This window comes from Curcuma longa, unplaced genomic scaffold, assembly GCF_044706935.1.
Source record: "Curcuma longa cultivar G26 ecotype Majalengka, Jawa Barat unplaced genomic scaffold, ITB_CL_G26_1.1 contig_24826, whole genome shotgun sequence".
In the NCBI taxonomy this organism is placed as follows: Eukaryota; Viridiplantae; Streptophyta; class Magnoliopsida; order Zingiberales; family Zingiberaceae; genus Curcuma; species Curcuma longa.
Window position 1 is genome coordinate 1 of NW_027432551.1, and position 23,202 is coordinate 23,202.

The following is a 23,202-nucleotide window of genomic DNA, read 5'->3' on the forward strand; positions in this document are numbered from 1 at the left end:
CTCAGTCGACTGACCATGAACAGAGGCGATTTGGAATCGACTGACGCTCCACGTCAGTCGACTGATCTATGATCTGCACGCCTCTCATGCTGCCCATCATCATATGCTCGATCGATCTCCTGTGCACGAATTATAAGCAAGCTTAATTGGTTCGTCCCCTTCCTTCTTTCCTCTCTGCCTTTATTTGTGTCTAGAGAATTCAATTCGCTCAGGCAGCTTTCGAGACATGGAGCTGAGGGAGATCGCGTTCGCTCTGCCGCCGGGGTTCAGGTTCCACTCGAACGACCACGAGCTGGTGTGCCACTACCTCTCCAAGAAGGTTAGCAACCAGGAAAGGACTATGGTGGAGATCGACCTACACATTCAAGAACCATGGGAGCTCCCAAGTGAGCCCATCGATCGTTATTTAAGCTTGTTCATGGTCCACTGACGGCCGGGCTTGTGCAGATGCGGGCAAGCTGGGGGCGGACGAGTGGTACTTCTTCAGCTTCGGCGACCGCAAGTACGCGACCGGATCGCGGACGAACCGCGCGACCAAGTCGGGCTATTGGAAGGCCACGGGGAAGGACCGAGAGGTCAGCGACCCGGCGACGGGCGGCGCGGTGGGGATGAGGAAGACGCTGGTGTTCTACAGAGGAAGAGCCCCCAACGGGGTGAAGACGAATTGGGTGATGCATGAGCTCAAACTGGAGATGCCTCGATCTCCATCGAAGGTACGTACGCTGCATTACGCCAGTAGAAACATGTTCTTGTGATTAATTAGTTGCTGAATGATCAGTTCATGTGGCAGGAGGACTGGGTTATGTGCAGAGTTTTTGAGAAGAGAAAAGGAGAAAGAGATCAAGTGAAGGAGCCAGCCTTTTTATATTAAGAAAAGGGGGAACACGTAGCTTGGTTTAAGGGGTAACTTGGTAATTTTGTGGTATTGGGGAGTTGAAACAAACTTTTGGGTACTGCATGTAAATAAAATAGATGTATGTTTCGGTTTGGGGAGTTTTCTCCAAATTACCCTTAAAATAAATGATTATTGATTAATTTCTACTAAATTATTTGTTTACTTCGAGGTGTGAATTGAGAAGGGAAAGGAGCATGAGGTGGAGAAAAATTCTTAACTATTTGTTTACTTAGAGGTGCGGATGAGAAAATAGATGGATTGTATATTAACCATGATGAGCACTAAGCTTGCTAAGCTCCAATGTGCATTATCTCAAGTCCCTACACACTCGATGCACTTATCAATTGTTAGGACATGTGTGAGCTCGAGGTGAGATGAGGGTGAATAACTTTGATCGCTTCGTCTCTTAAATGTGCAGTAGAAATCTTGAAGTGAAGCCAGCAAAACAAAATACTATGCTAATAAGTTAGTTCTACTTGGTTTACTGTTTCTCTGTTTATAGTCATAACGACTACCACCATTAATCTTTTTTCTTTATCTGATACATTTCATAAGCGGAGAAGCCTCTTACAAATATATTGTTACACATAACACAGATAAATACAAGAGAAAAAAAGTAAATACAATGAAAGTAAACTACTTTATCAGAATATTACTTTGAGTGCTTTCTTGTTGTTTGAAATTATTTCTTGTTGATATGAAAATACAATAACACTTCGTTCTCAAACATCCAAAAAATTGGCCTCTTCGATCTTCCTCAAAATCTTCTTTTAAAGGCTATTGCTCGGATTGATTTTCCCCTATCGATCGATTATTATACTTCACCAATCAACTGTCATATTAGATCCGACTGTTTAAATCTACAAAATAGTTTTTTCCATATAGTTTGACTATCATTAGTTGATTGTTGAATCATAGCAATCAACTAGTAGCCTCTAGTCGAACTGGCCAATTGAGTTGGGAACGTTTTATTCACTTGAACGCTACCAACAATCAATTGTTAGATTTCAACAATTGGCTGGTAGCTAACAGTTCAACCAGGCATTTGAGTGCTATAGTGTCAGCAATCATTTGTTAGGTTCTAGCAAACCCTCTTTACTTCCTCAAATCTTGAATTAGGAGTTTCAGGGCTTATTTTAATAATTTATTACTTTCCATGTTTCAATCTTTCCAAAGTTAAAATCTCTTCTTGCCTGACATTAATTTGGTTGACTTCAACCTACCAGGACTTTCTTTGCCCAGTCATTTGGTCAATTTTGACCTGATGGAATTTTTTGTTACCCAATATCTAGTCAACCTTGATCTATCAGGACTTCTCTTATATTAAACATCTAGTCTTCCTTAACCTATTTAGACTTTCTCATGCATGTCAAGTATCCGGTCCTCCATGACCTCAAATTTCCATCATCTCCGATCAACCATGACTCACTTGGACTTTCTTCTTATCAACTCTCTATTAGACTTCTGATCACCAAGTGTCCAGTCAACGATCCATTTGAACTTTTTATCTCGTGCCAATTCCATGTTAGACTTTCGATCACCAAGCGTCCGATCACCAATGACCTACTTGGATTTTTCTTATCTTGTCAATTTTTACCTACTTGATATCTCACTATACCAACTAACATATTGATTAAACATCGAAACATCAACTCGAGCTTAGTCAAACTGATCAGCCTTAACCAGAAGTCGATTGCACCAACATCATTAACACAAGTCAAATCCAACTTAAATTCTTTATTAAATTTATCAAAATAACTTAGTCAAACTCGACCATCTAAAGACTTGCATCAATACAAACTCCATCCAATGCATGGATTAGAGTCCTCCTCAAGTGTTGCTCCTGGCTTGCACTTGGTAAGCTCAAGCAAAACTTTGAGATTGAGCTTACACATCGACTATAACTAAGAACTCATGTTCCTATGTTAAAAGCCCTCATAAGTCAAAAGGATCATCAAAGGACATCCTATTTTAATTTTTTTATCAAAATTTATCCTATTTCATTGTTCCATATAGGTATCTAGTATTATTCTATATTATTATTTTTCATTTAAAATTTGTATGTTGTAATATTTATGATTTCTTAATTACTATAATTGAATTCAATTCACTATTATAACAGTTAAAAAATCATAATTATTAAAATATAATTTTATTATATCATAGGATAAAATTAAAATGAAATGAGATATCTTTTTAATAAAAAAAGTAAAATGGAACGCATGATCTAAAAATGAAGGAGAATCTTTTGATTTTTATCCTTTAGTATATTCACGGGGAGGAAAGAGAATCCAATGAGAATGTTCTTTTCCGGAAATGAGCATCCAGCGTAACCGCAGCGGATATTCCCGCCAACTGTGCATGACCGCATCCGACTTCCCGCCAAAACCCCGCACGTGTAAGATTTCCCGCCAAGGCGACCGGCCATGTGGCTGACGACCACGTTTCCCCCCAAAACGAGAGGAGAGAGAATAATAATAAATGATTATTAATTACTGGAATAAATGCACGAGTCCCTCCCGCCGCCGTTTCGGCTCGAATGCCTCGCCTGTCGGGCCGGTCGAGCCGGTTCGTGAACCGACAAGATTCTGTCAGCCTAAAGAGAACAAGTTTGCATTCGTTTGATTCGGCCGGAGCGGACCGAAATAGCAATGGGCCGGCTAATTACGTGTTGGGCTAATTGCTAAAAGCATTTTTTTTCCCTATTATTATTATTATTGTTATTGTTGTTGGGTTGCAAGGTGCAAACATAGTCCCATATCTAAAACACAGAGAAAAGATCGTGAGTTTAAAAAGGATGAAAAATATCTCCATTAGAATGAGACCTTTTGGGGAGAGCCCAAAAATAAATCCATGAGGGCTTAGACCCAAAATGGACAATATCATGTCATTGTGGAGATATTTTGATTCCATTGGTTCTTACAAGTGGTATCAGAGCGAGACCGTTCTTCACCGGACTAACCGCCGGAAGAGCCATGACCTAGATCTAACCATGTGGGTTGAACCTTAAAAACAAAGGAAGTGGGTGCTCCCGTGTCTGAATCAAGCTAAGGACCAGACACCAGATGGGAAGTCCTAGTAGGTCGGATGGATCGAAAGGCAAAAAATCCTAGTTGCGGCTAGGTGAGAAGTCCTAGTAGGTCGGATGGATCGAAAGGCAAAAAATCCTAGTTGCGGCTAGGTGAGAAGTCCTAGTAGGTCGGGTAGACCGAGGGGCAAAATGTCCTAGTTGCAGCTAGGTGAGAAGTCCTAGTAGGTCGGGTGGACCGAGGGGCAAAAAGTGCTGATGGGTCGAGGATTCAGACATCAAATGGAGGCTTTCCGTTTGAGGGGGGTCTGTGGTCCTTTGTTTGAGGGGGGATTGTTGGGTTGCAAGGGTGCAAACATAGTCCCACATCTAAAACACATGAAAAAGATCATGGGTTTAAAAAGGATGAAAGATATCTCCATTGGAATGAGACCTTTTGGGGAGAGCCCAAAAATAAAATCATGAGGGCTTACGCTCAAAGTGGACAATATCATGTCATTGTGGAGATATTTTGATTCCATCGGTTTTAACAATTATTATTAAAAAAGAGCATTTCATCCCTTCAATAAAAGATGAAATTCGTCATTTCAATGGTCCCATACAATCAACCCTACGACCATCTGTGAGGAAGTACAACGAGAAACTGTAAGTTAGTTTTAGCCACGATGAAAGAGAATATTACCTCAACTTAAAAGCATTTCATCCCAATAATCTACATAGTTATCTTAAGTACATTATTAGATATTATTATTTTCTATGACATGTATTAAATTTTGAATTGGTCGATCAATTATATAGATATGATAACTCTACTTGTAACAATTATAAAATCGTAATTGCTAGAATATACAAAGAGTACACATTCAATCAATGAAAGATGAGATTGAAGAGCTACATCTTGAATGACTTCTACTTCAACTATCAAAAGATGCTAAGAGGTGAGATAGATTCCCTATAGGCAATGAAGATTCAAATCTCATTCAAGATTTATTACACTTAAGGAGTTTAAAAAATTTATTTGATTCGGCCGGTTAATTGCGTGTTAGGATAATTTCCGTGAAGTTGAATCAGTCGCCTCCTTAATAATGAACAAAGTTCTATTAGAGAAATTCATACTACATCCAATCTACATGTTTGGTGCAACTTGAAGCTAATTACAACACATATCGTTTAAGAGAGATGGTGATTAAAAGTAATAATTCATCTTGTGAAGACTTATTCAAATTGTGGTAATTAGTCTATAAATACATATTGAAATCCATCGATTGACTTTAATTATACATCAACACTATTTGGTCCATAATCTATCTCTTATTGCAGTAAAAGATGGAATTCATCACTTCAATGACTTCACATAATCGGTCTCACGGTCATCCGTGAAGAGGTAAATCGGAAAACTACAGTTGTCCACTACGGAGAAGGGCATTACCTCAGTTTCGTCAAAATTCGACCCTTGCCTACTAAAACAAGTCTGTTCCATAGTAACCAATTCAATCATGCCCCGGGAGCCATAACTTATCTCTTACAAGAAGATTGTGGGTGCCATAATCAGCACATGGAGGCGAACTATTTTGGCGACGACGACAATTTGTCTTTTATCAAGAAGAACAAAATTAAGATCAACTTCAATTGAGGGAGGGACCATTGGCATGTGCAGATGCGTAGAACGTTGAGTTTGCTAGCTATGATTGAGGAAACATATATAGCAATAGCATGGAGGTAATTAAGTTATTATAAACATATTCGAGGGGCCAAAGCTTTAAAGAAAAGTATAAAACATATAAACAAATTAATGTTGTAAAGCTTTATAGATAGAGCAACGATTGATGTAGGTCCCAAAACATATATCGAATTGTATTAGCACTACTAAAGGACACAACAATAAAGTATAGCATCCCAGGCGGAGTCACATGATGCCCTAGTCGGGCTTTAACCGGGGGTGGACATAACGTTGAAGAGGAGGATCTCCGTGTGATATCAAACTAGTTGGGAATAACGTGTGTGTGAGAGAGAGGAAGGTAGCTCGAGGACTATAAAATTTTTGACTCTGCCATTGAGCATCCTTGAGTTATGTGTAGCTCAACTTTTATGGACAAAAAACATCCACATTTTATAAGTACATAGTCCAATTTGGCAATAACCAAATGAATGCTCATCTATCACACAAAAAATTGTTTATAAATAAGGGCAAAAATCAAAAGGCATTAGTTAAATACTGTGGATGGTCAAGTTATCAGTCAACGAATGAGCTAACGTGCACATTCCCTAGCGATTACTGTTGCAGAGGACAAAAGTACTTGAAAAGCACTCTAAAAGAGAGTTAGGATGATACCGAGAATGGATCTCGACAAGCCACTTTAATACTCAAATTAGAGTTTTGTGTGAAGAAGGAGAATAATGGCTTGCGGAAAATTAGGGTTTTGTGTGTATATACCTATGTTGTATGAGCGGGCAACCTTTTAAAAAGTTGTAAATATATTTTTTTTTGAAATATCCACTTCTATTTATGGTATGTTCCGAGATCCCTGTCTTCATTTATGGTAGGTTCCGAGATATTCATCGTCGTTTATGCATGGTATATTTCGAGATATCCGCGTCTTCTGGGAGAAACAGTTCTGTGAATGAAACGGTCCTACTGTCTCTTTGGCTAGGGGCATATAGCTAGGGAGGCGAGATCGATGTCTAACCAAGTCGGAGAAGAGGTCGACACATGAGATTGATCTGAGATCAGCACCTGAGACTAAGCTGAAGATGAGGTCGACATCCGAGATAGATTGGCACTTGAGATTAAACTGAAGATAAGGCCAGTGCTTAAGATCAAGATAAAGTTGGCCCCTGAGGCCGAGTTGAAGATAAGATTGATGTTCGAGACTGAGATGAGGTTGACACTTGATGTCAATCTCATCTTCAGATAAGATCGGCATCCGAGATTGAGTTGAGGTCAACACTCGAGACCAAGTTGAAATCAAGGTCGATAGCCGAGGCCGAGATGACAGCTGAGGCTGAGATGAGAACAGTAGCTGAGTTGAGATCGAGATCGGCAGCCGAGGCCAAAGTGAGGTCGACAACCAAGGCCGAGATGAAGTCGACAGCTAAAGCCGAGTTGAGCTCGAGATTGATAGTCAAGGTCAAGTTGAGATCGAGGTCAGCAACTGAGACTGAAATGAGATTGATAGCTGAGGTCGAGTAAATGTCGATAATTGAGCTAAGATCAAGGTCAACAATCGAGGCTAAAGTGAGATCGACAGCTGAGACTAAATTGAGATAAAAAATTCACAACATCAAGAGTTTTATGAAAATGAGGAAATCTAAAGTTGAAAGTGATTGAAAATATTATTTTATATTAAAATGAGATTAAATTATTATAGTTTTCAATCTCAATGAATTTCAAATTTTATTTCATATATCCACCACCTTTGAAAATCAATTCCCCTAATTTTTTTGAATATTCATTGTTACAATATATGAAATTTAATTTGGATGCTCATTGTTGAGTGCTCTTTGTTGTCCCTAGGTCTAACGAATAAGTTCTCGTCCAAAGTTAACATGTGGTCAGAGGGTGTCAGTCTTATTTAGCATGACCTTTCTAATGTAATTTAAATGAGATTTCGTTAAAAAAAAAAAGTAGAAATACAATGGAATGAGAGATATTATTAGAGAGAAAAATCATACACTATCCTTTGATTATCAATATTCTTTTATAACCTTCACCGAGTAATAGCTCTCATTATGATTTTACAACTACTGATCTCTATTAATGGCCACCTTCTAGTAACAGTTTAAACATTCATCCGTGTCCCCGGGACAATGATACAACGGTAGGACATTCGGATTGTAACTCAGGGACCCACGGTTCAATCCCTAGCTACGACGTATTTATAGGAATTTTCTTCCAAATGGGGAACGCAATCAAAGGATGCTGGGCATCTGGATTGGCCGTCGTATGTCTTCCCGATTTATCCTGATGGTCGGTGCATGGAAAACTTTCGTGGGATCGGATCGGCCACCCCCAGAGATGTGACTACTGAGATTATCATTTTTTTTAAACATTCATCCTTTCATTCTTTGTTAAGTTCTTTTGGACATCAAATTGAGACATTTTGGGATTTGGAGACAAAAAAATATATTTTAAAGAAATAACGGGCTAAATTGGAATTTTCCCAATATGAATTATGATTTATGAAAGAGTAGCCGACGCAGATCACGTGACAAGCACACTCCCTGTCCTCCACCGACCTGTATCCCCTTTCTCTATAAAGCCCGCTATTTCCGGCTTTCTTCGCTTTAAGAAAACAGAGAAGAAAAAGCAGATTAGGGTTTCATGGAGCGCTGCATTGTCGCCCTAGTTCTCTTAGCCTCCGCCGCGATCTGCGCCTCCGCCTCCGCCTCCGCGGCGCCGACGATCGGCCACAGGGCGAGCGGGTTCATCCGATATTCCTGCCGGGCGACGAGGTACCCCCACGTCTGCGAGCGCAGCCTCTCGGCCATCGTGCCGCCGGTCCGGAGCAGCGCCCGCAGCGTGGCGACAGCCGCGCTGGCCGTGAGCGCGGTCAAGGCGCGGTCGGCCTCCGCCTTACTGGGCCGGATGTGCGGCGGCAAGCTGGCGGTCCGCACGCGCGAGGCCGGCGCCGTGAGGGACTGCCTCGAGACGATGCGCGACGGCGTCGACCGCCTCCTGCGCTCGATCCACGAGATCGAACGGATGGGGCCGGCCCGGACCCCCCGCTTCGCCTGGCACCTCAGCAACGCCCAGACCTGGGTCAGCGCCGCCCTCACGGACGAGGGCACCTGCCTCGACGGCCTCTCCCAGAACGCCGGCCCCGCCGTCCGCGCGGCCGTCCGGAAGCGGGTGGTGTCGGTGGCGCAGGTCACCAGCAACGCCCTGGCCCTCGTGAACCGGCTCCAACCGAGGACCTGAACCCGGTTCGGCTTTACTGTCGCCGTTCCATCTCGCATGCGTGCATGTAATTATATATATTTATATAGGTGTTTGTGTGAAGGGGCTAAATCAAGGGGTGTTAATGTAAAACGTCGTACCCTTGGAAGAGATAAGAAGAGTGTTTAGACGTTGAGTGAGAGTGGAGCCGCTGCACTCTGTTTTACATTTTTAATTTTTTTTAAAATTGTGTCGATCAATAATTTTATTAATCAATATTATTAATGGATTTAAAAATATTAAGAATTTAAAAAATTTTAAAATCATTTTAAATAAATAATGATAATTTCTGTAAAATTTTCTTTCTTAATGTATAATAGTATACATTTAAAATAATGAATTTTTAAATGGATTAAAAAATTTTTTAATGGAAAGAGATATAACGGAAATATGATATGTTCGTTTATCGAATAAAGGGGCATCATCATTCAAATGCGTGGTCACAGAGTAATGGACAGCAGGCGTTGGGGTTGGTGAGCTTAATAAATAAATGAATTATGAGATGTAATTGCTAGATTGGAATGGAATTGGATTGATTGTTTTCAGGGCACTACAAAATGAAAATGATAAATCTCAATCAGTCTCGTAGACTCAATCTTCTCAGTCAGTTTCGTAGACTCAATCCTGGGGTGATCAATTCGGTCTTATAGAAGTTTTCCACTGACTATCAGAGTAAATCGGGAAGCGCATACGGTGGCTAATCCAGATGCCCAATATCCTTTGATTGCGTTCTTTATTTGGAAGAAAATTCCTGTAAATATGCTGTAGCTGGGAATCGAATCGCGGATCCTTAGGTCACAATCCAGATGTTCTACCGTTGTACTATTGTCCTGGGGACTTTTTTCAGGGCACTCTAGAATTGTTACTGCAAGGTATGGAATTGGATTGATTGTTTTCAGGGCACGATGGAATTGTTACTGCAAATGATCAATTATAAGTTTTTGATTTACTTTGCATGGGTGGCCTTTAATATTTTATATTAAATTTAGTGGGGTCATTTTGCATGAGTGGTAAAAGGTGAATCCATAACAAGAATAGCACTTGTAGCGGGTGAGACAACTATCGAAACTTTCACTTTTTATAAAAGGTAGAATCTATCATCTTAACGGTTTTATATGATCGATTTCATTATTATCTATGAAGAGGTAAATCGAGAAATTATAGTTGGTCATAACAGAAGAGGATATTATTCGGCTTCGTCGAGATTCAAATAACCATCGAATCTTTCACACCTATTGAGAATCGATCTTCGACTTATCAGTGATGATATTTTTACAAGAATCATCTATGCTAATTTGGATCTCTGACTCATCAGTGATAATATTTTTATAATAATCATTTGTGCTAATTTGGAGAGGCACGTGAGACCATTTTGCATAATGCATGTTTAGATAGTTTGAATTGGTAGAAAAATCCAAGTGATAAGTATGGAGACACGTGTTGTTTGAGGTTCCGAGTTTAAGTCCTTTTAGTAACATGTACCTATTGACTGAAGTATTGTTTCGGCAGTAAGTTCTTATCAATATAGTGACACCGTACCTCTAAAAAATTTCTTAGAAGATTTTCTGACTATGGGACCGTTTTGGCGGTGGAGTTGGTCACTATAAAAAGTTTATCCAAGATAATTTTTGCCCCCGAGGTATAGCTGAATTAGTTACGACACAGCAGAATTGCAGAAGGGGATAAGGATTCGAATCTCGATGAAGTCGAGATAATATTCTCTTCCGTCGTGATCCATTACAGTTTCTCGATTTACTTTCTCACATAGGGACCGACCGTGTTGGGCCGTTGGGATGACAGATTTTATCATTTTGCAAAAGAATTGGTAAAAAAATAATTTATTGTACTTTTTAAAAATATTATTAAAGGATCAGATATATTGTGAATGAATTAAATGTTGTATTTAAGCTTAAATATATGTGTTTTAATCTCGTGAACTATTTGTGAAATATATTTAATAATAAAATTTTTATTAAATTTTTAAATAAATAAAGAATTCTTAAGAGAAATAAATAAATCTGGAGTATTAAATTCACGGACAAATAAAAAATTATTAATAATTAAAAAATGTAAATTAAAAGCTTAATAATATTTTTAAAAATAAAGTTTAATTTTTTAAAAAAATAAAGTTTAAATCGAACATATTCCATATTTTTAAACTGAATTCAAATCTATTTATTTTAAATATAGTCAAATTAAAATTTAAATAAGGTAAACTAATTCAAATTTAAATAAATTTTAAATTATAATTGATTCTGTCCGAATCAAAATTCGAACAATTCAAATTTTATTTCGAAGATCAAATCAAAATTATTTATATTTTTAAAATTTAAATTAAATTCAAATATATATTTTTTATACTCATATTTAAATATTAATAATTTCATATTATTTGATTTGATTCAGTTCATTTACACCCAATGCCACTCCATCACGAGGTTAAACAAATGATTTAACTGGTTAGTTTATGCTAAGCTTTGTTTAATTTATTTGATTATTTTTATCAATAAATAAGAAAAATATAAAATTTAGTTGGACTCGAATCATTTAGAAATGTCTGTGGTTAGAGGGAGACCGAGGTCATCAATGACTGTGACGCCTAATTTTTTTCCCATGATTCAGATTTTTTTTTTCAAACTCACTAAATCTATTCTGCCTCATAAAAATTTTTATTTATCATCAAGATAAATCAAAAAATTTATAATTATCCGGCCAAAAGTGATCCCGACGTTCTAAATTTATCATCCTATTGGAAAAAAATTTCTATAAAATTGATTATAAAATTTAAATTGGACTCAATTTAAATTATTAAAAATCAAAGGTCTCAATAAAATTGGGACCGAGACATAGACCTTAATGAAATCAACCACTGTGTACTATTCCTTGTTGGTAAATAAGTCCTCGGGACAATGGTGCAACAGTAGGACATTCGGGTTGTGACTCAGGGACTCGCGGTTCGATCCCCAGCTACGGCGTATTTGCAAGAATTTTCTTCTAAATGGGAAACGCAATCAAAGGATGCTGAGCATCTGGATTGGCCACCGTATGCGCTTCCCGATTTACCTTGGTGGTCGGTGGGAAACTTCCGTGGGACCGGACCAGCCACCCCCAGGGATTGAGTCCATGAGACTAACTGGGATTTATCATTTTTTATTGGTAGATAAAGTGGTCTCCGGGGTCATGGTGCCGCGGTAAGACATCCAGGTTGTCACTTAGACACCTGCGGTTTGATTTCCAGCTATGACGTATTTGCAGAAATTTTCCTCTAAATGGGGAGCGCAATCAAAGGATGCTGGACATCTAAGTTGGCCGCTGCGTGTGCTTCCCGATTTACCCTGGTGATCGGTGGGAAACTTCCGTGGGACCGGTCCGGTCACCCCTATGGATTGAGTCAATACGACTAATTGGGATTATCATTTTTTTTTGTTGGTAGATAAAGTGAATTCAAAATTCTCTTTCATTCTAAAGCTTAACTCGTATCCATATGTTTCATATTAGTTTGGCGAGTTTGCTCTCATCAATTCATTATAAGGCATAACTTGTATTCATGTGCTTCATATTAGCTTAGAGTTTGCTCTCAACAATATAATCATCCCTACCCTATCATGTCAACTCCACAAGCCTCTTATGCATTCTCATTCGATCACGGTAAGGGAGCAAGTCAAAATAGAAAAACTTACATTGGATTTAAGGATAATCAAGCTCGAACTAATGACTTCCACGTCAAGGTAACACTCTACTGCTGAGTTATATCCCTTTCCGATCCCATAAAAAATAGAATTAACTAATCCTAAGACAAAGGACAATTATTAGACAAATAATAATATTTGGATGACACCTTCCCTGCTTAGATGAATAATTAATAATATTTGGATGACACCTTCCCTAATTAATTAGACTAGTAAATCATTAAGAAATAGTGCCACGAGGTTGTCCTAAGTGGTATGGGGTTTGATGAAGTTAGAGACACTTGAGGGGTAAACAAGTCAAGTCGAATTAAGTTTTATGATATTTAATTTTTTTTATAAGATAAGTAAGTTAAATCAAGTCAAGTCTCAAATGATTATTTAAGTGTAGTTTGATTTTTTTTAATGAGCTTGAGATCGGTTCAAGTTTGGTTTGTTTAGATGTTATCAAATTTTCAATTCAAACTTGTTTGATTGTTTAAAATTTTTATATTTTAAACTTATTTGATTGACTGTTAAGTTTGATAATATAAATTTATTTATTTATTTTGAAATATTTTTTATTTATTTAGTATGTTGATAAAAATTTTATTGATGAACATGATTCATAAATATTAACTAGCTGAATACATATGTGTTTAAATTTATTCGTATTAGGACTTTACGAGCTACAAAGGGAGTTGAATAACTCAATTCACTTCGTTGTTGAGATTTGATAGTGGAAACTTGAAGCGAAGACACACCACTATAAACACACAAGTTAACACGTTGATTTACTTGGTATAAGTCTTATTGAGGCGACTAATCCAAGAGTCTACTCTGAACTATCTATCTCTACTAAACTTTCTCCTTCTTAGATTAAATCTAAAGGCGGAGAAATATTACCTTACAAATTTAACCAAATGAACAAGAGAATAACCTTACAAATTTAAGCAAATGAACAAGAGAGAACAAATGAAAAAGACTACAAGTTTAGTTCAATTATCTTTCTCTAGATTGCTTGAAGATGTTGCAAATGAAAAGTTGCAGCTGATGTTGAAGGAGAGTTGCAATGGAACCATGATGCAGAATGATTCGAAGATTTTATTATTATTTTTTATAATTTTTAGAGTTAGAGTTTTTTTTTAATATTTAGAGTAGTTTTAAAAAATTTTATTAGTTTTGAAATTTTTTATTTTTTTATAATTTTGATTTATAATGATTTAAAATTTTTAGAATAAAATAATTGATAGACTTATAGAAAAAGAGGAATATAATATATGATGTATTATGAAAGTTAGATATATATGTAAAATGTAGTAGTTCATTTTAAGCTTAGATTAATTTATTTTATGAAATAAATTTGAAATACCATCAAATTTAATTGGACTCAAATCATTTAGAAATGTTTGTGATTGCTAGAGTGAGAAGGAGGTCAAGTGAGTGTGACGCGTACTTAATGGCATGGAGCCAAAGAGTCTTGAGGATGCCAAATGGAACCAAAAGCATGTGTCACAATTATTAGACGAATAATAATATTGGATGGCACCTTCCCTAGTTACACCATCAAATCATTTTTTATTTTTATTTTAATTGGCATCGCGTATCTGATTTGTACCGATTAATCAGAGATGATTGATTCAATCCTATAAAATTTTTTTACCCATCATCGAAATAAATCAAGAAGCATTCATAGCGGATGATCCATTAGTCCAGCTTTCTTAGATATGTTAGTATCGATGAAATCAAAATATCTCCATAATGGTATGATATTGTCCACTTTGGACCTAAACCCTCAGCTTTGTTCTTGGGTTCTACCCAAAAGGTCGATACCAATGGAGATACTTTCCATCATTTTAACCTCATGATCTTTTCCATGTATTTTAGATGTGAGACTATATTTGCACCCTTGCAACCCAACAAGATCAACCGTCTATTAAAGGAAATTTATCTATTAATTTGTTGAAGCTAGAACTCAATCCTTAGATGTCTAGGACATTGAGAAGGCGCCCCTAGACCACTAAATCATTAAGAAATAGTGTCACATTGTTAGTCTAAAGCTAGTCAGACACTCAATAGAGAGGCAATTTAGAATTGCTTCGTGCAGCGACAAAGTGTTCAATGATTTATCAAATATCCATGATTCATCTTTCAATTATGATAAATTATATGATATTTTTCTCCAATATGATGAACAATTTGAGACATTAGTTATATGGCCAGATTAATTACTTCTAAAATTAATTAGATCTTAAAAATTAAATATATGAATTATAAAAAAATAGATGAATTCGGAGAAAGATCATCTACTTAATGGAGCAAAATTCGGATATTTGAATTATATAAAAAACACACACCATTATTAGTGCAATTGACCTTAGGTCAAAGTTAATCGGGTTGACCAAATTTGAGTTGGATTTCGATGTTTGAGCAATATGTTAGTTAAACGTCAAGTAGGTCAAGGTTGATTGGATACTTAACGGTGAAGGAAAGTTTAAGTGGGTCAAGGTTGACCTGACACTTGATGATCGAAAGTCCAACAAGAAGTTGATAAGAGAAAAATCCAAGTGGGTCAAAGTTGATCGGACATTTGGAGGTCGGAAGTCCAATAGGAAGTTGACATGAAAAGGGAAGTCCAAGTGGATCATGGAGGATCAAACACTTGGTGATGATGGAAATCTTGACAGGTCAAGGTTGACCAGATGTCAGACAATGATGAAGTTTTGGAAGTCAAGATTGACTAGGTGTTAGGCAACGGAAAGTTTTGGCAAGTCAAGGTTGACTAAATGCTAAGTAAAGAAAGTCCTAGTAGGTTGAGGTCAACCGGATACTAGGTAAGATGAGAATTTAATTTTGGTAAGGTTGAAACATGAGTATTAGTTGATTGATTGGGTATATTGATCGACCGATGGATTCTAAAATCCAAAATTGGGATTTAAGGTGTTAATTAGGGTAGCTATGGTAGCTAGTGTTCGTTATAGAAGAGGAAGATCACTAGGAGTTATGGTAGCTAGTGTTCGTTATAGAAGAGGAAGATCACTAGGAGTAGGCTTTGGATTAGTTGCATCAAAGAGACAGATACCAAGTAAATCCTGGAGTTGTGCATGTGGCGTCGATTTTGGATTCAAGTTTTCACTGCACAATCAAACGAAGACCACGAAATCAAGACGAGAAGCGATTGAAGGTATTCACCCCCTCTAACTCACACGGATCCTAACAAGTAGTATTAGAAAGAGATCGCTCTTCATCGAATTAACTTCCGTCGGAGCACGAGCTATAGGTAGAAGATAAAACTTCAGATTTTGAAGAGGTCAAATGGATTTCAAAGATGGACTCGGATATGATATTTGAGTTCTACCATTATTTAGATTAGCAGGCTTCAATATTTGGAAATCAAGAATGAAAATTTTCCTCATAATGGACATAGAGCAACGGTTTACTCTAACGAAAGAGTTTGAACCTCTAAAAGATAAGAAAGGGAAATCTCTTCAAAAAAGCAAATGGACTGAGGAACAAAATAAGAGATCCGAGGCCCATAATAAGGTAATCAAGATTTTGATTAATTTGATTCTTAATGATAACTTGTGTAAGATATGTAAATAAAAGGAAGCAAGTGATCTATGGAGTAAGTTGGCTAAGATAATCATGAGTACAATGAGGGAGACTCATTGGCAGAAGAACAAGAGGAAATTGAAGAAGCACCCACCTCAAAGATTGAAAAGTTTTTTTTAAAGAGGCGAAGAGCATATATAGTGTTGTATCTTCTAATCAATACAATCCATATATTAATTAATTATTCAATAAATATTGTTGCTTAAATGATCAAATAATCAATTGATTAATTACTCATGACGCATATGCAATTAATTAATTAATTACTAAATATTTAATCAATCAATTATTTTGCTAACTAATTAATTTATTAATTAATCTTGATTTGTAGCTAAATCTCAAAAATTTATTTCCATTTCTTAATTAACTTTTCTACTCAGTAATTTCATTTGATTATTTTTGGATCAATCCTCGGATATTCAAATAATTTTAAATATTATTTTTTTATAATTGGAAGACCCTTCTTGCACAAGCGAAATGTCAAACAAATCAATCTATGGCTCTATAGCTGAGCAGACCAATCTATTACAGGGTGGAACAAGTCGATCCATCAATTTAGCGGGTTGAAAAATTTTCAATCTAACCCAACTTAAGATGGATTGTGGAGTAGCTGAGTCAACCCACGGACCTATCAAAAAATTAAAAAATATTAAAAATTTTAAATTTGAATTGCAGTTTAAATTAGTTAAGTTGAAAATTTTAAATTTGAATTATGATTTAGACAGATCAAACCCACTAATTCATTAAATTTTCTATTTTAATTTTAAAATTTAAAATAAATAAATAAACTTTCTCAATTCACGGACCAACTCAAGCCTATCGCAGACCAACCCATGCGGGTCGTAGGCCTAGGTGGGTCAATCCATCTGAACCCATCTTAAAATAGGTTGATAAAATTTCGATCCAATCTACCTAAATTGTTTAGAGGAGCAGACCAACTCAACGAGCCCAATCTAAATTGACGGCTCAAGGACCTAATTTTGCATACAAAATGCCAAATAAAACACTAAAGTCGACTACGATACCTAATTTAACAAAAATAAAGATCGAAATTAAAAAAAGTAAAAGTTTATGGGCCGAAATGAAATTAATCCTACTTTAATATCGAAAAAATACAATTTAAATGCAAACATGTGCAGCGCACGCTGCTGCTTATCGGATCATAAGAAGATCCGATATCTCCAGCCCGCATCCATCCCCAGATCCTCCTCGATTTGTTCCACGTCGCCATCGGATTCCCCCAAATTGACTTTTCCCGATCCGAAGGAATCATGGAATCGGAGCAGGACCCGGTGGCGGCGGCGGCGGCGGTGGCGGCGGCGAGCCGCTCGCCATTCCGCTATAACTCGCCGCTGGTGCAGGTGGGGCTCATCGGGCTCGTGTGCTTCTGCTGCCCGGGGATGTTCAACGCGCTCTCCGGCATGGGCGGTGGCGGCCAGGTCGACCACACCGCCGCCAACAACGCCAACACCGCCCTCTACACCACCTTCGCCGTCTTCGGCATCCTTGGTGGCGGCATCTACAACCTCCTCGGCCCCCGTCTCACCCTCCTGGCCGGCTGCTCCACCTACGTCCTCTACGCTGGCTCCTTCCTCTACTACAACCACTACCACCATCAGCTCTTCGCCATCATCGCCGGCGCCGTGCTCGGAATCGGAGCCGGCCTCCTCTGGGCCGGCCAGGGCGCCATCATGACCTCCTACCCGCCGGCGGGGCGGAAAGGTACCTATATCTCCTTGTTCTGGACCGTCTTCAATATGGGCGGCGTCATCGGCGGCCTCATCCCCTTCGTTCTCAATTACCACCGCACCGATGCCGCCTCCGTCAACGACGGCACCTACATCGCCTTTATGTGCTTCATGGCCGCCGGCGCCGTCCTCTCCCTCGCCATCCTTCCCCCCTCCCGCGTCGTCCGCGACGACGGCACCCGCGCCTCCGACATCGCCTACTCCAGCGTGCGCACCGAGTCGGTCGAGATCCTCAAACTCTTCGCCGACTGGCGGATGCTGCTCATCGTGCCGGCCGCCTGGGCCAGCAACTTCTTCTACACGTACCAGTTCAACAACGTCAACGGCCTCCTCTTCACCCTGCGCACCAAGGGACTGAACAACGTCTTCTACTGGGGCGCGCAGATGATCGGATCCGTCGCCATCGGTTACGTGCTCGACTTCAGCTTCAAGAGCCGGCGAACCAGGGGCTTCGTGGGCATCACCGCGGTCGCCGTGCTCGGGACCGCCACCTGGGCCGGCGGCCTCGCTAACCAGCTGCGGTACCCCGACGGCGTGTGGTCCGACAAGCTCGACTTCAAGGACTCCGGCGCCAAGTTCGCCGGTCCCTTCGTCCTCTACTTCAGCTACGGCCTGTTGGACGCCATGTTCCAGAGCTTGTGCTACTGGGTGATCGGCGCGCTGGCCGACGACTCCCAGACGCTCAGCAGGTGAACTGTTCGATCATATGCCTGAATGAAACTGTTCGATCAAAGTTCGATCTTTGATCTTGATTCCTCCATGGCGACAGGTTTAGCGGATTCTACAAGGGGGTGCAGAGCGCCGGGGCGGCGGTGGCCTGGCAAGTGGACACTCGCGGGACTCGTCTTCTTCCCCAATTGATAGTGAACTGGTCTCTCACCACGGCGAGCTATCCGCTGCTGGCTTTGCTGGTGATGCTCGCCGTCAAGGATACAGAAGAGGGCGAGGACGGCGAGAGCAAGGCCCTCAAGGCATCAGCCACTCTGCCTGTGGAGGATGCTCAAGGGAAAGGGAGAGATCAGCGATGCAGTGAGTGACTTCCTTTACAAACATTTGTGAATCAATTTAACATATTCAAGATAACTGACTTATTTCTTATTCACTTTTCTCTTCAGCAAAAGAATCTGCCACCTCAATAGTTCTACACGATCAGTCTCGTGATCATCTATAAAGAGATAAATCGAGAAGTTACAGTTGACCACTATGGACTTATTCACCTCTCTCACTTTACATGGCTTTAGCTATGGACTACATTTGATAGAATTTATATTGATTGTATTAGATTTAATAAAACGTATATTGGTTGTGTTAGATCCCATAACATTTATGCGAGCGAAAAGATCAATTTTCTCTCGCAAAACCTCTTAATCCTCAAGAATATTTAGATTCCTAACTAAGTGAAATCGATTCAACTTCCTACATGTCCTCGAAACCATGCTATTAAGCACCAATGAGACCAAATAATAAAATTTGTATTGTACTAAATTACATAGAACATCCATCAAAAGAGCATGTGTGCACGCACGCGCGCGCGCACACACAGAGACATTGCTAAGTATGTCTTCTCCATAACAAGTTTAACTAGAAAATAAATATAAATGCATTACCACATTTGACAACTTGAATACCGAAAAGGTACCACCATATAACATAAACTATCCAATATCACATCCCTACATCACGAGCATGTCCATAAATAGGTAAGACATACAATGGAGAAACAATAGCGAATGTTTAGTTGACCACTCAAGAATGATACACAAGGTAAACAAGTTGACTGCTCGAGCAAGTCCACAAAAATGGTTTGCTTGTTTACATTAGAGAATAGAAATCGGTTGCGGGATGAATAAAGCATCTATACACTTTTCATCTCATGTTATATCATCTACTGAGGCATTTGCACTTCTTGTTTCAATAATCACAATTGCGTGTATATATATACAACCAAACATCCCTACTCTAACTCTACTTCCCGCATCATGGATTAGCGAATTGGTTGGCCACAAGGAATCTTTACGGGCGAGAATACAACAGTCAAAGGTGCATGGTCGGAAAGAGAATAGTTTTCCGGCCACATCCCTTGTTCAACTTCTGGCGGAAAGAGGACTGCATTCTTCACATTAAATCCAAAGGCTTGTTGTATCATCTGTGATTCTTTAGTTTCCTGTTGTTTCATCTTTAGCTTGTTCAAAACATTTAGGATTCCAGATTTGCTGCTGCAAATGTGTCATAAATTATGTAAGACATGGTGAAGATGCATAGTTAAAGTGTTTCAGTAAACCATGTCTTATGATTAACACCTGAAACTCCTCAAAATCTACAACACCGTTTCGATCGGTGTCGGCTTGAGTCCATAAATCCTTTGTATCCTCAGAACTAAGACCATGAGGATGGCCACATAAACCAAGCTGCATGCATAGGTTTAGAGTATGAGATGAAAGAAATCTAAATTTTTATTAAGACTCTCAAATTATATACCTGATGGAGTGCGTGACAAAAACCTGAGTAGGTGATGTAATCGCCAGGACTGTCCACTTTGAGGAATGCAAATGCATTATCCTCAGTCAGAGAAGCTGCTCGCAGAAGAGACTAAATCAGAGAATTTTTAGTTAGTTTTTATCTTTACAAGAATGAAAAAAATCTTTATAAAAGAACAGAGATCATAATTTGGCTGTCAATATTTCATTTCATACATCAAAGTAATCACATTGATGAACATTAATAAATGGATTTGGGTCATACTGTGAAATTAAATCCACTAAGGAAACTTTTTTTTTTAATGTTTCTTATTGAAAAAGAGTAGATGGGAAGTTGTCTACATTGAAATACTTTTATGTTAGTCCAGCAGCCAATGTCTAGTTAATAAAAAAATATTTTTTGATTGAATGTTTCAATCAAAACTTTTCATTAATCTCTATTAGTTTAATTTGCAATTGCTTGTGAAATAAGAAGGAAAAAGAAACACATGATTAGAATACTTCATTTCTGACTTAAACAAGCAAACAGCTAATTTACCTTAATAAGGCCAAAAACAGCTTCATTCCAGCTAGTTCTCAATGGTTTTCTGAATTTGTTGGGATTTAGAAGCCATATGAAGTCAACTCCACAGATGTTCCCGCGGTGATTGCGATGGCTAACCCACTGCATGATTATAGAGGAAAAGAACATTGACTAAAGATTTTGATATTGATAATTTAGCAATCAAACAACCACCTTGTGAGCATCCACATCACTGTATCGATGAGCTGTATCATATGATGACACAAACCCTTGAGACCTAAGAAACTTATAGACATGCCCCCGCTTGCTTCCATTCCAATCTCTGTAGGATAGTGTGGAAATTGAGACACCATTTGTTCAAAATAGATAGTGATTTGTCCAACAATAGTACTTACCCACAGAGGATAATAGGCATCGAATCGAGATTGTGGTCTTTCTGATATGTTTCAATGTACAGAAGAATCTTGTACACCTTTCATTGGCAATCCCAGAAAGCAAGTTATCAGGTCACAGGTGAAGGATTTGTTGGGAAAACTAGTGCCAAAAAAAGAGACATCTACCTGTTGCAAACGAACTATACACAAGCTGAAATCATGAGGAAATAGCAAATGAGTATTCACAATCAGAATTTGTTGCTGGACACTGCATTTTTGCCCTTGCCCTAAAACACCAGCTGATTCCACATGCAAGAGCTGAGCAACACGATCGCCAAAGTCGTTAAAATGCAATTCTCGATGGTTTGCAATCCTAAGATAGTCCTGGTGCACAGCAGTAAGGAGACCTGGCCACAGATTGAAGATTCCAGTTTAATAATTGGACATTTTCCTTTTTCACAAAGATAATTCAGATAAACAAATAAGTCATTTGTAATATAACTACTTACCAGGACATACAAGGTTGACTGTTGAAAATATATATGCATATAAATATTGGAAAGAGAATGTGGCATGACTCTTTCCTATTCCTTATCAAGTACCACAACAATAACCAAAGCTTTCATTCTATTATTAAGTTGAGTTGACTATATGAAACCTCTTTCTTTATTAATATTTATATTTTATTATGGTTGACTTTAAATTTCAATGAATTTTATTATAGCCTCTATTAATGTTAGTATTTATTATGATCTCGCATCACCTAGCTGATATCCTTGCAATGTGTTCCACACATAATATTTGAGAATCCTTTATTCTTGTTCTTGGTCCACACATAATATTTGCCTTTGCCTTTATTTGACACTGGTTAACAACCTAATACTAAAAAGAGTTGCCTACCATGATGCATCGAATAGTCAAGTAGGAAAAAGATGTAGAGTTTTTTAGGAAATAAAGAACTTTTTAAGAAGGAAAGACAGAAGAATCATTCTCTCTTCTAGCATCATGTTCATGTTCAAAGATTCTCATTTAGAAATCATCCAAAGGGAAGCAACTAAAACTTTTGCAACCAAGCAGACACAAATAGTAGAGAATGAAGCACTTCTCTTAGAAAAACCAGTGAATGCATCAAAGGAAGGGAGCAGAATTGAACAATAGAATGGAAACAAACAGTAGCAGAATTGAACGCATAACGGCCAAGGATCATACGTACCATCACCGCGATTGTTCGTCCGGGCAAGCTTGAAGCTCACATAGCCAGCATCTCCAATCGCTTCTCGTACATTTGAACGAGCTCATCGTTCCCCAACCAAACCTCCTAAATCAATCGATGATGCCTCAAATTAACACGATCAGATCCAAATCATCGGGAACTCGTAAAATCGTACCGTACCTGGAGGCAGATTATAGAGGAACGATCGCACGAGCCGGTCGATGATCTTATTAGTCCGGCTCAAGAACCAGTACGCCCTGTGCTGGCTCTCCCTGCAACTCTGGTCCTGAATCGAAGAACAAGTCAAGGAGACGAGGAAAAAAAGCAGGATCCCCAAAATCGAAGAACAGCGGTCGGGTACTCACCTCGTGGCTGAGTCGCTTGTAAGTCGGGCGGAGGAATCTGTAAAGGTGGTGCAGGAGACGGAGCGCTCGGAGCCTACCACCGAGCCGCGCCCCATTCGCAACCTCTTCTTCTTCTTCTTCTTCTCCTCCTCCTGTCGCTTTCGTCCGTCCTTCCTCCGTCGTCGGTCCAGTGGCAGCGACCGATCAATGAATTCAAGAACAAGGGAATTCCAAAGAGAGGTTGAATCCTTCCTGCAATTTGCGAATCAAGAACAAGGGGATTTCCGTTTTCGCCGTGATGTCGATCGAGGACGAGGATGGATGGATCTGTATTTATACTCAAATTAGTAAATTATTATTTTCCTTTATAAAATTCAACTTTAAATC

The 23,202-nt window shown here is 38.8% G+C and overlaps 3 protein-coding genes and 1 pseudogene across 3 annotated transcripts; 3 read left to right on the forward strand and 1 right to left on the reverse strand.

The window, feature by feature from the left end:
- Window positions 1-226: 226 nt before the first annotated feature.
- LOC141818444 (protein CUP-SHAPED COTYLEDON 2-like) lies at window positions 227-871 on the forward strand. The gene is made up of 3 exons (XM_074705940.1): window positions 227-386; window positions 448-713; window positions 791-871. Exons 1-3 carry the CDS (start codon window positions 227-229, stop codon window positions 869-871), a joined length of 507 nt encoding a protein of 168 aa, XP_074562041.1.
- Window positions 872-8,228: 7,357 nt separating this feature from the next.
- LOC141818448 (pectinesterase inhibitor 11-like) lies at window positions 8,229-8,987 on the forward strand. Its single transcript, XM_074705942.1, has one exon. The coding sequence runs from the start codon at window positions 8,245-8,247 to the stop codon at window positions 8,839-8,841; it is 597 nt and encodes a 198-aa protein (XP_074562043.1). The 5' UTR covers window positions 8,229-8,244; the 3' UTR covers window positions 8,842-8,987.
- Window positions 8,988-17,334: 8,347 nt separating this feature from the next.
- On the forward strand, window positions 17,335-19,069 carry LOC141818446 (UNC93-like protein 1). The gene is made up of 3 exons (XM_074705941.1): window positions 17,335-18,573; window positions 18,654-18,913; window positions 19,000-19,069. Exons 1-3 carry the CDS (start codon window positions 17,408-17,410, stop codon window positions 19,053-19,055), a joined length of 1,482 nt encoding a protein of 493 aa, XP_074562042.1. The 5' UTR covers window positions 17,335-17,407; the 3' UTR covers window positions 19,056-19,069.
- A 716-nt stretch (window positions 19,070-19,785) lies between these two features.
- Window positions 19,786-22,931, reverse strand: LOC141818445 (putative calcium-binding protein At1g02270; annotated as a pseudogene).
- Window positions 22,932-23,202: the final 271 nt, after the last annotated feature.

Bases quoted from the DNA above. Each gene is read 5' to 3' on its own strand.
- LOC141818446 (XM_074705941.1), top strand. From the start codon at position 17,408: ATGGAATCGGAGCAGGACCCGGTGGCGGCGGCGGCGGCGGTGGCGGCG. The intron at 18,574-18,653 runs GTGAACTGTTCG...CCATGGCGACAG, and splicing joins GACTCCCAGACGCTCAGCAG to GTTTAGCGGATTCTACAAGG. The intron at 18,914-18,999 runs GTGAGTGACTTC...TTTTCTCTTCAG, and splicing joins AGGGAGAGATCAGCGATGCA to CAAAAGAATCTGCCACCTCA.
- LOC141818444 (XM_074705940.1), top strand. From the start codon at position 227: ATGGAGCTGAGGGAGATCGCGTTCGCTCTGCCGCCGGGGTTCAGGTTC. The intron at 387-447 runs GTGAGCCCATCG...GGGCTTGTGCAG, and splicing joins AGAACCATGGGAGCTCCCAA to ATGCGGGCAAGCTGGGGGCG. The intron at 714-790 runs GTACGTACGCTG...TTCATGTGGCAG, and splicing joins TGCCTCGATCTCCATCGAAG to GAGGACTGGGTTATGTGCAG.
- LOC141818448 (XM_074705942.1), top strand. From the start codon at position 8,245: ATGGAGCGCTGCATTGTCGCCCTAGTTCTCTTAGCCTCCGCCGCGATC.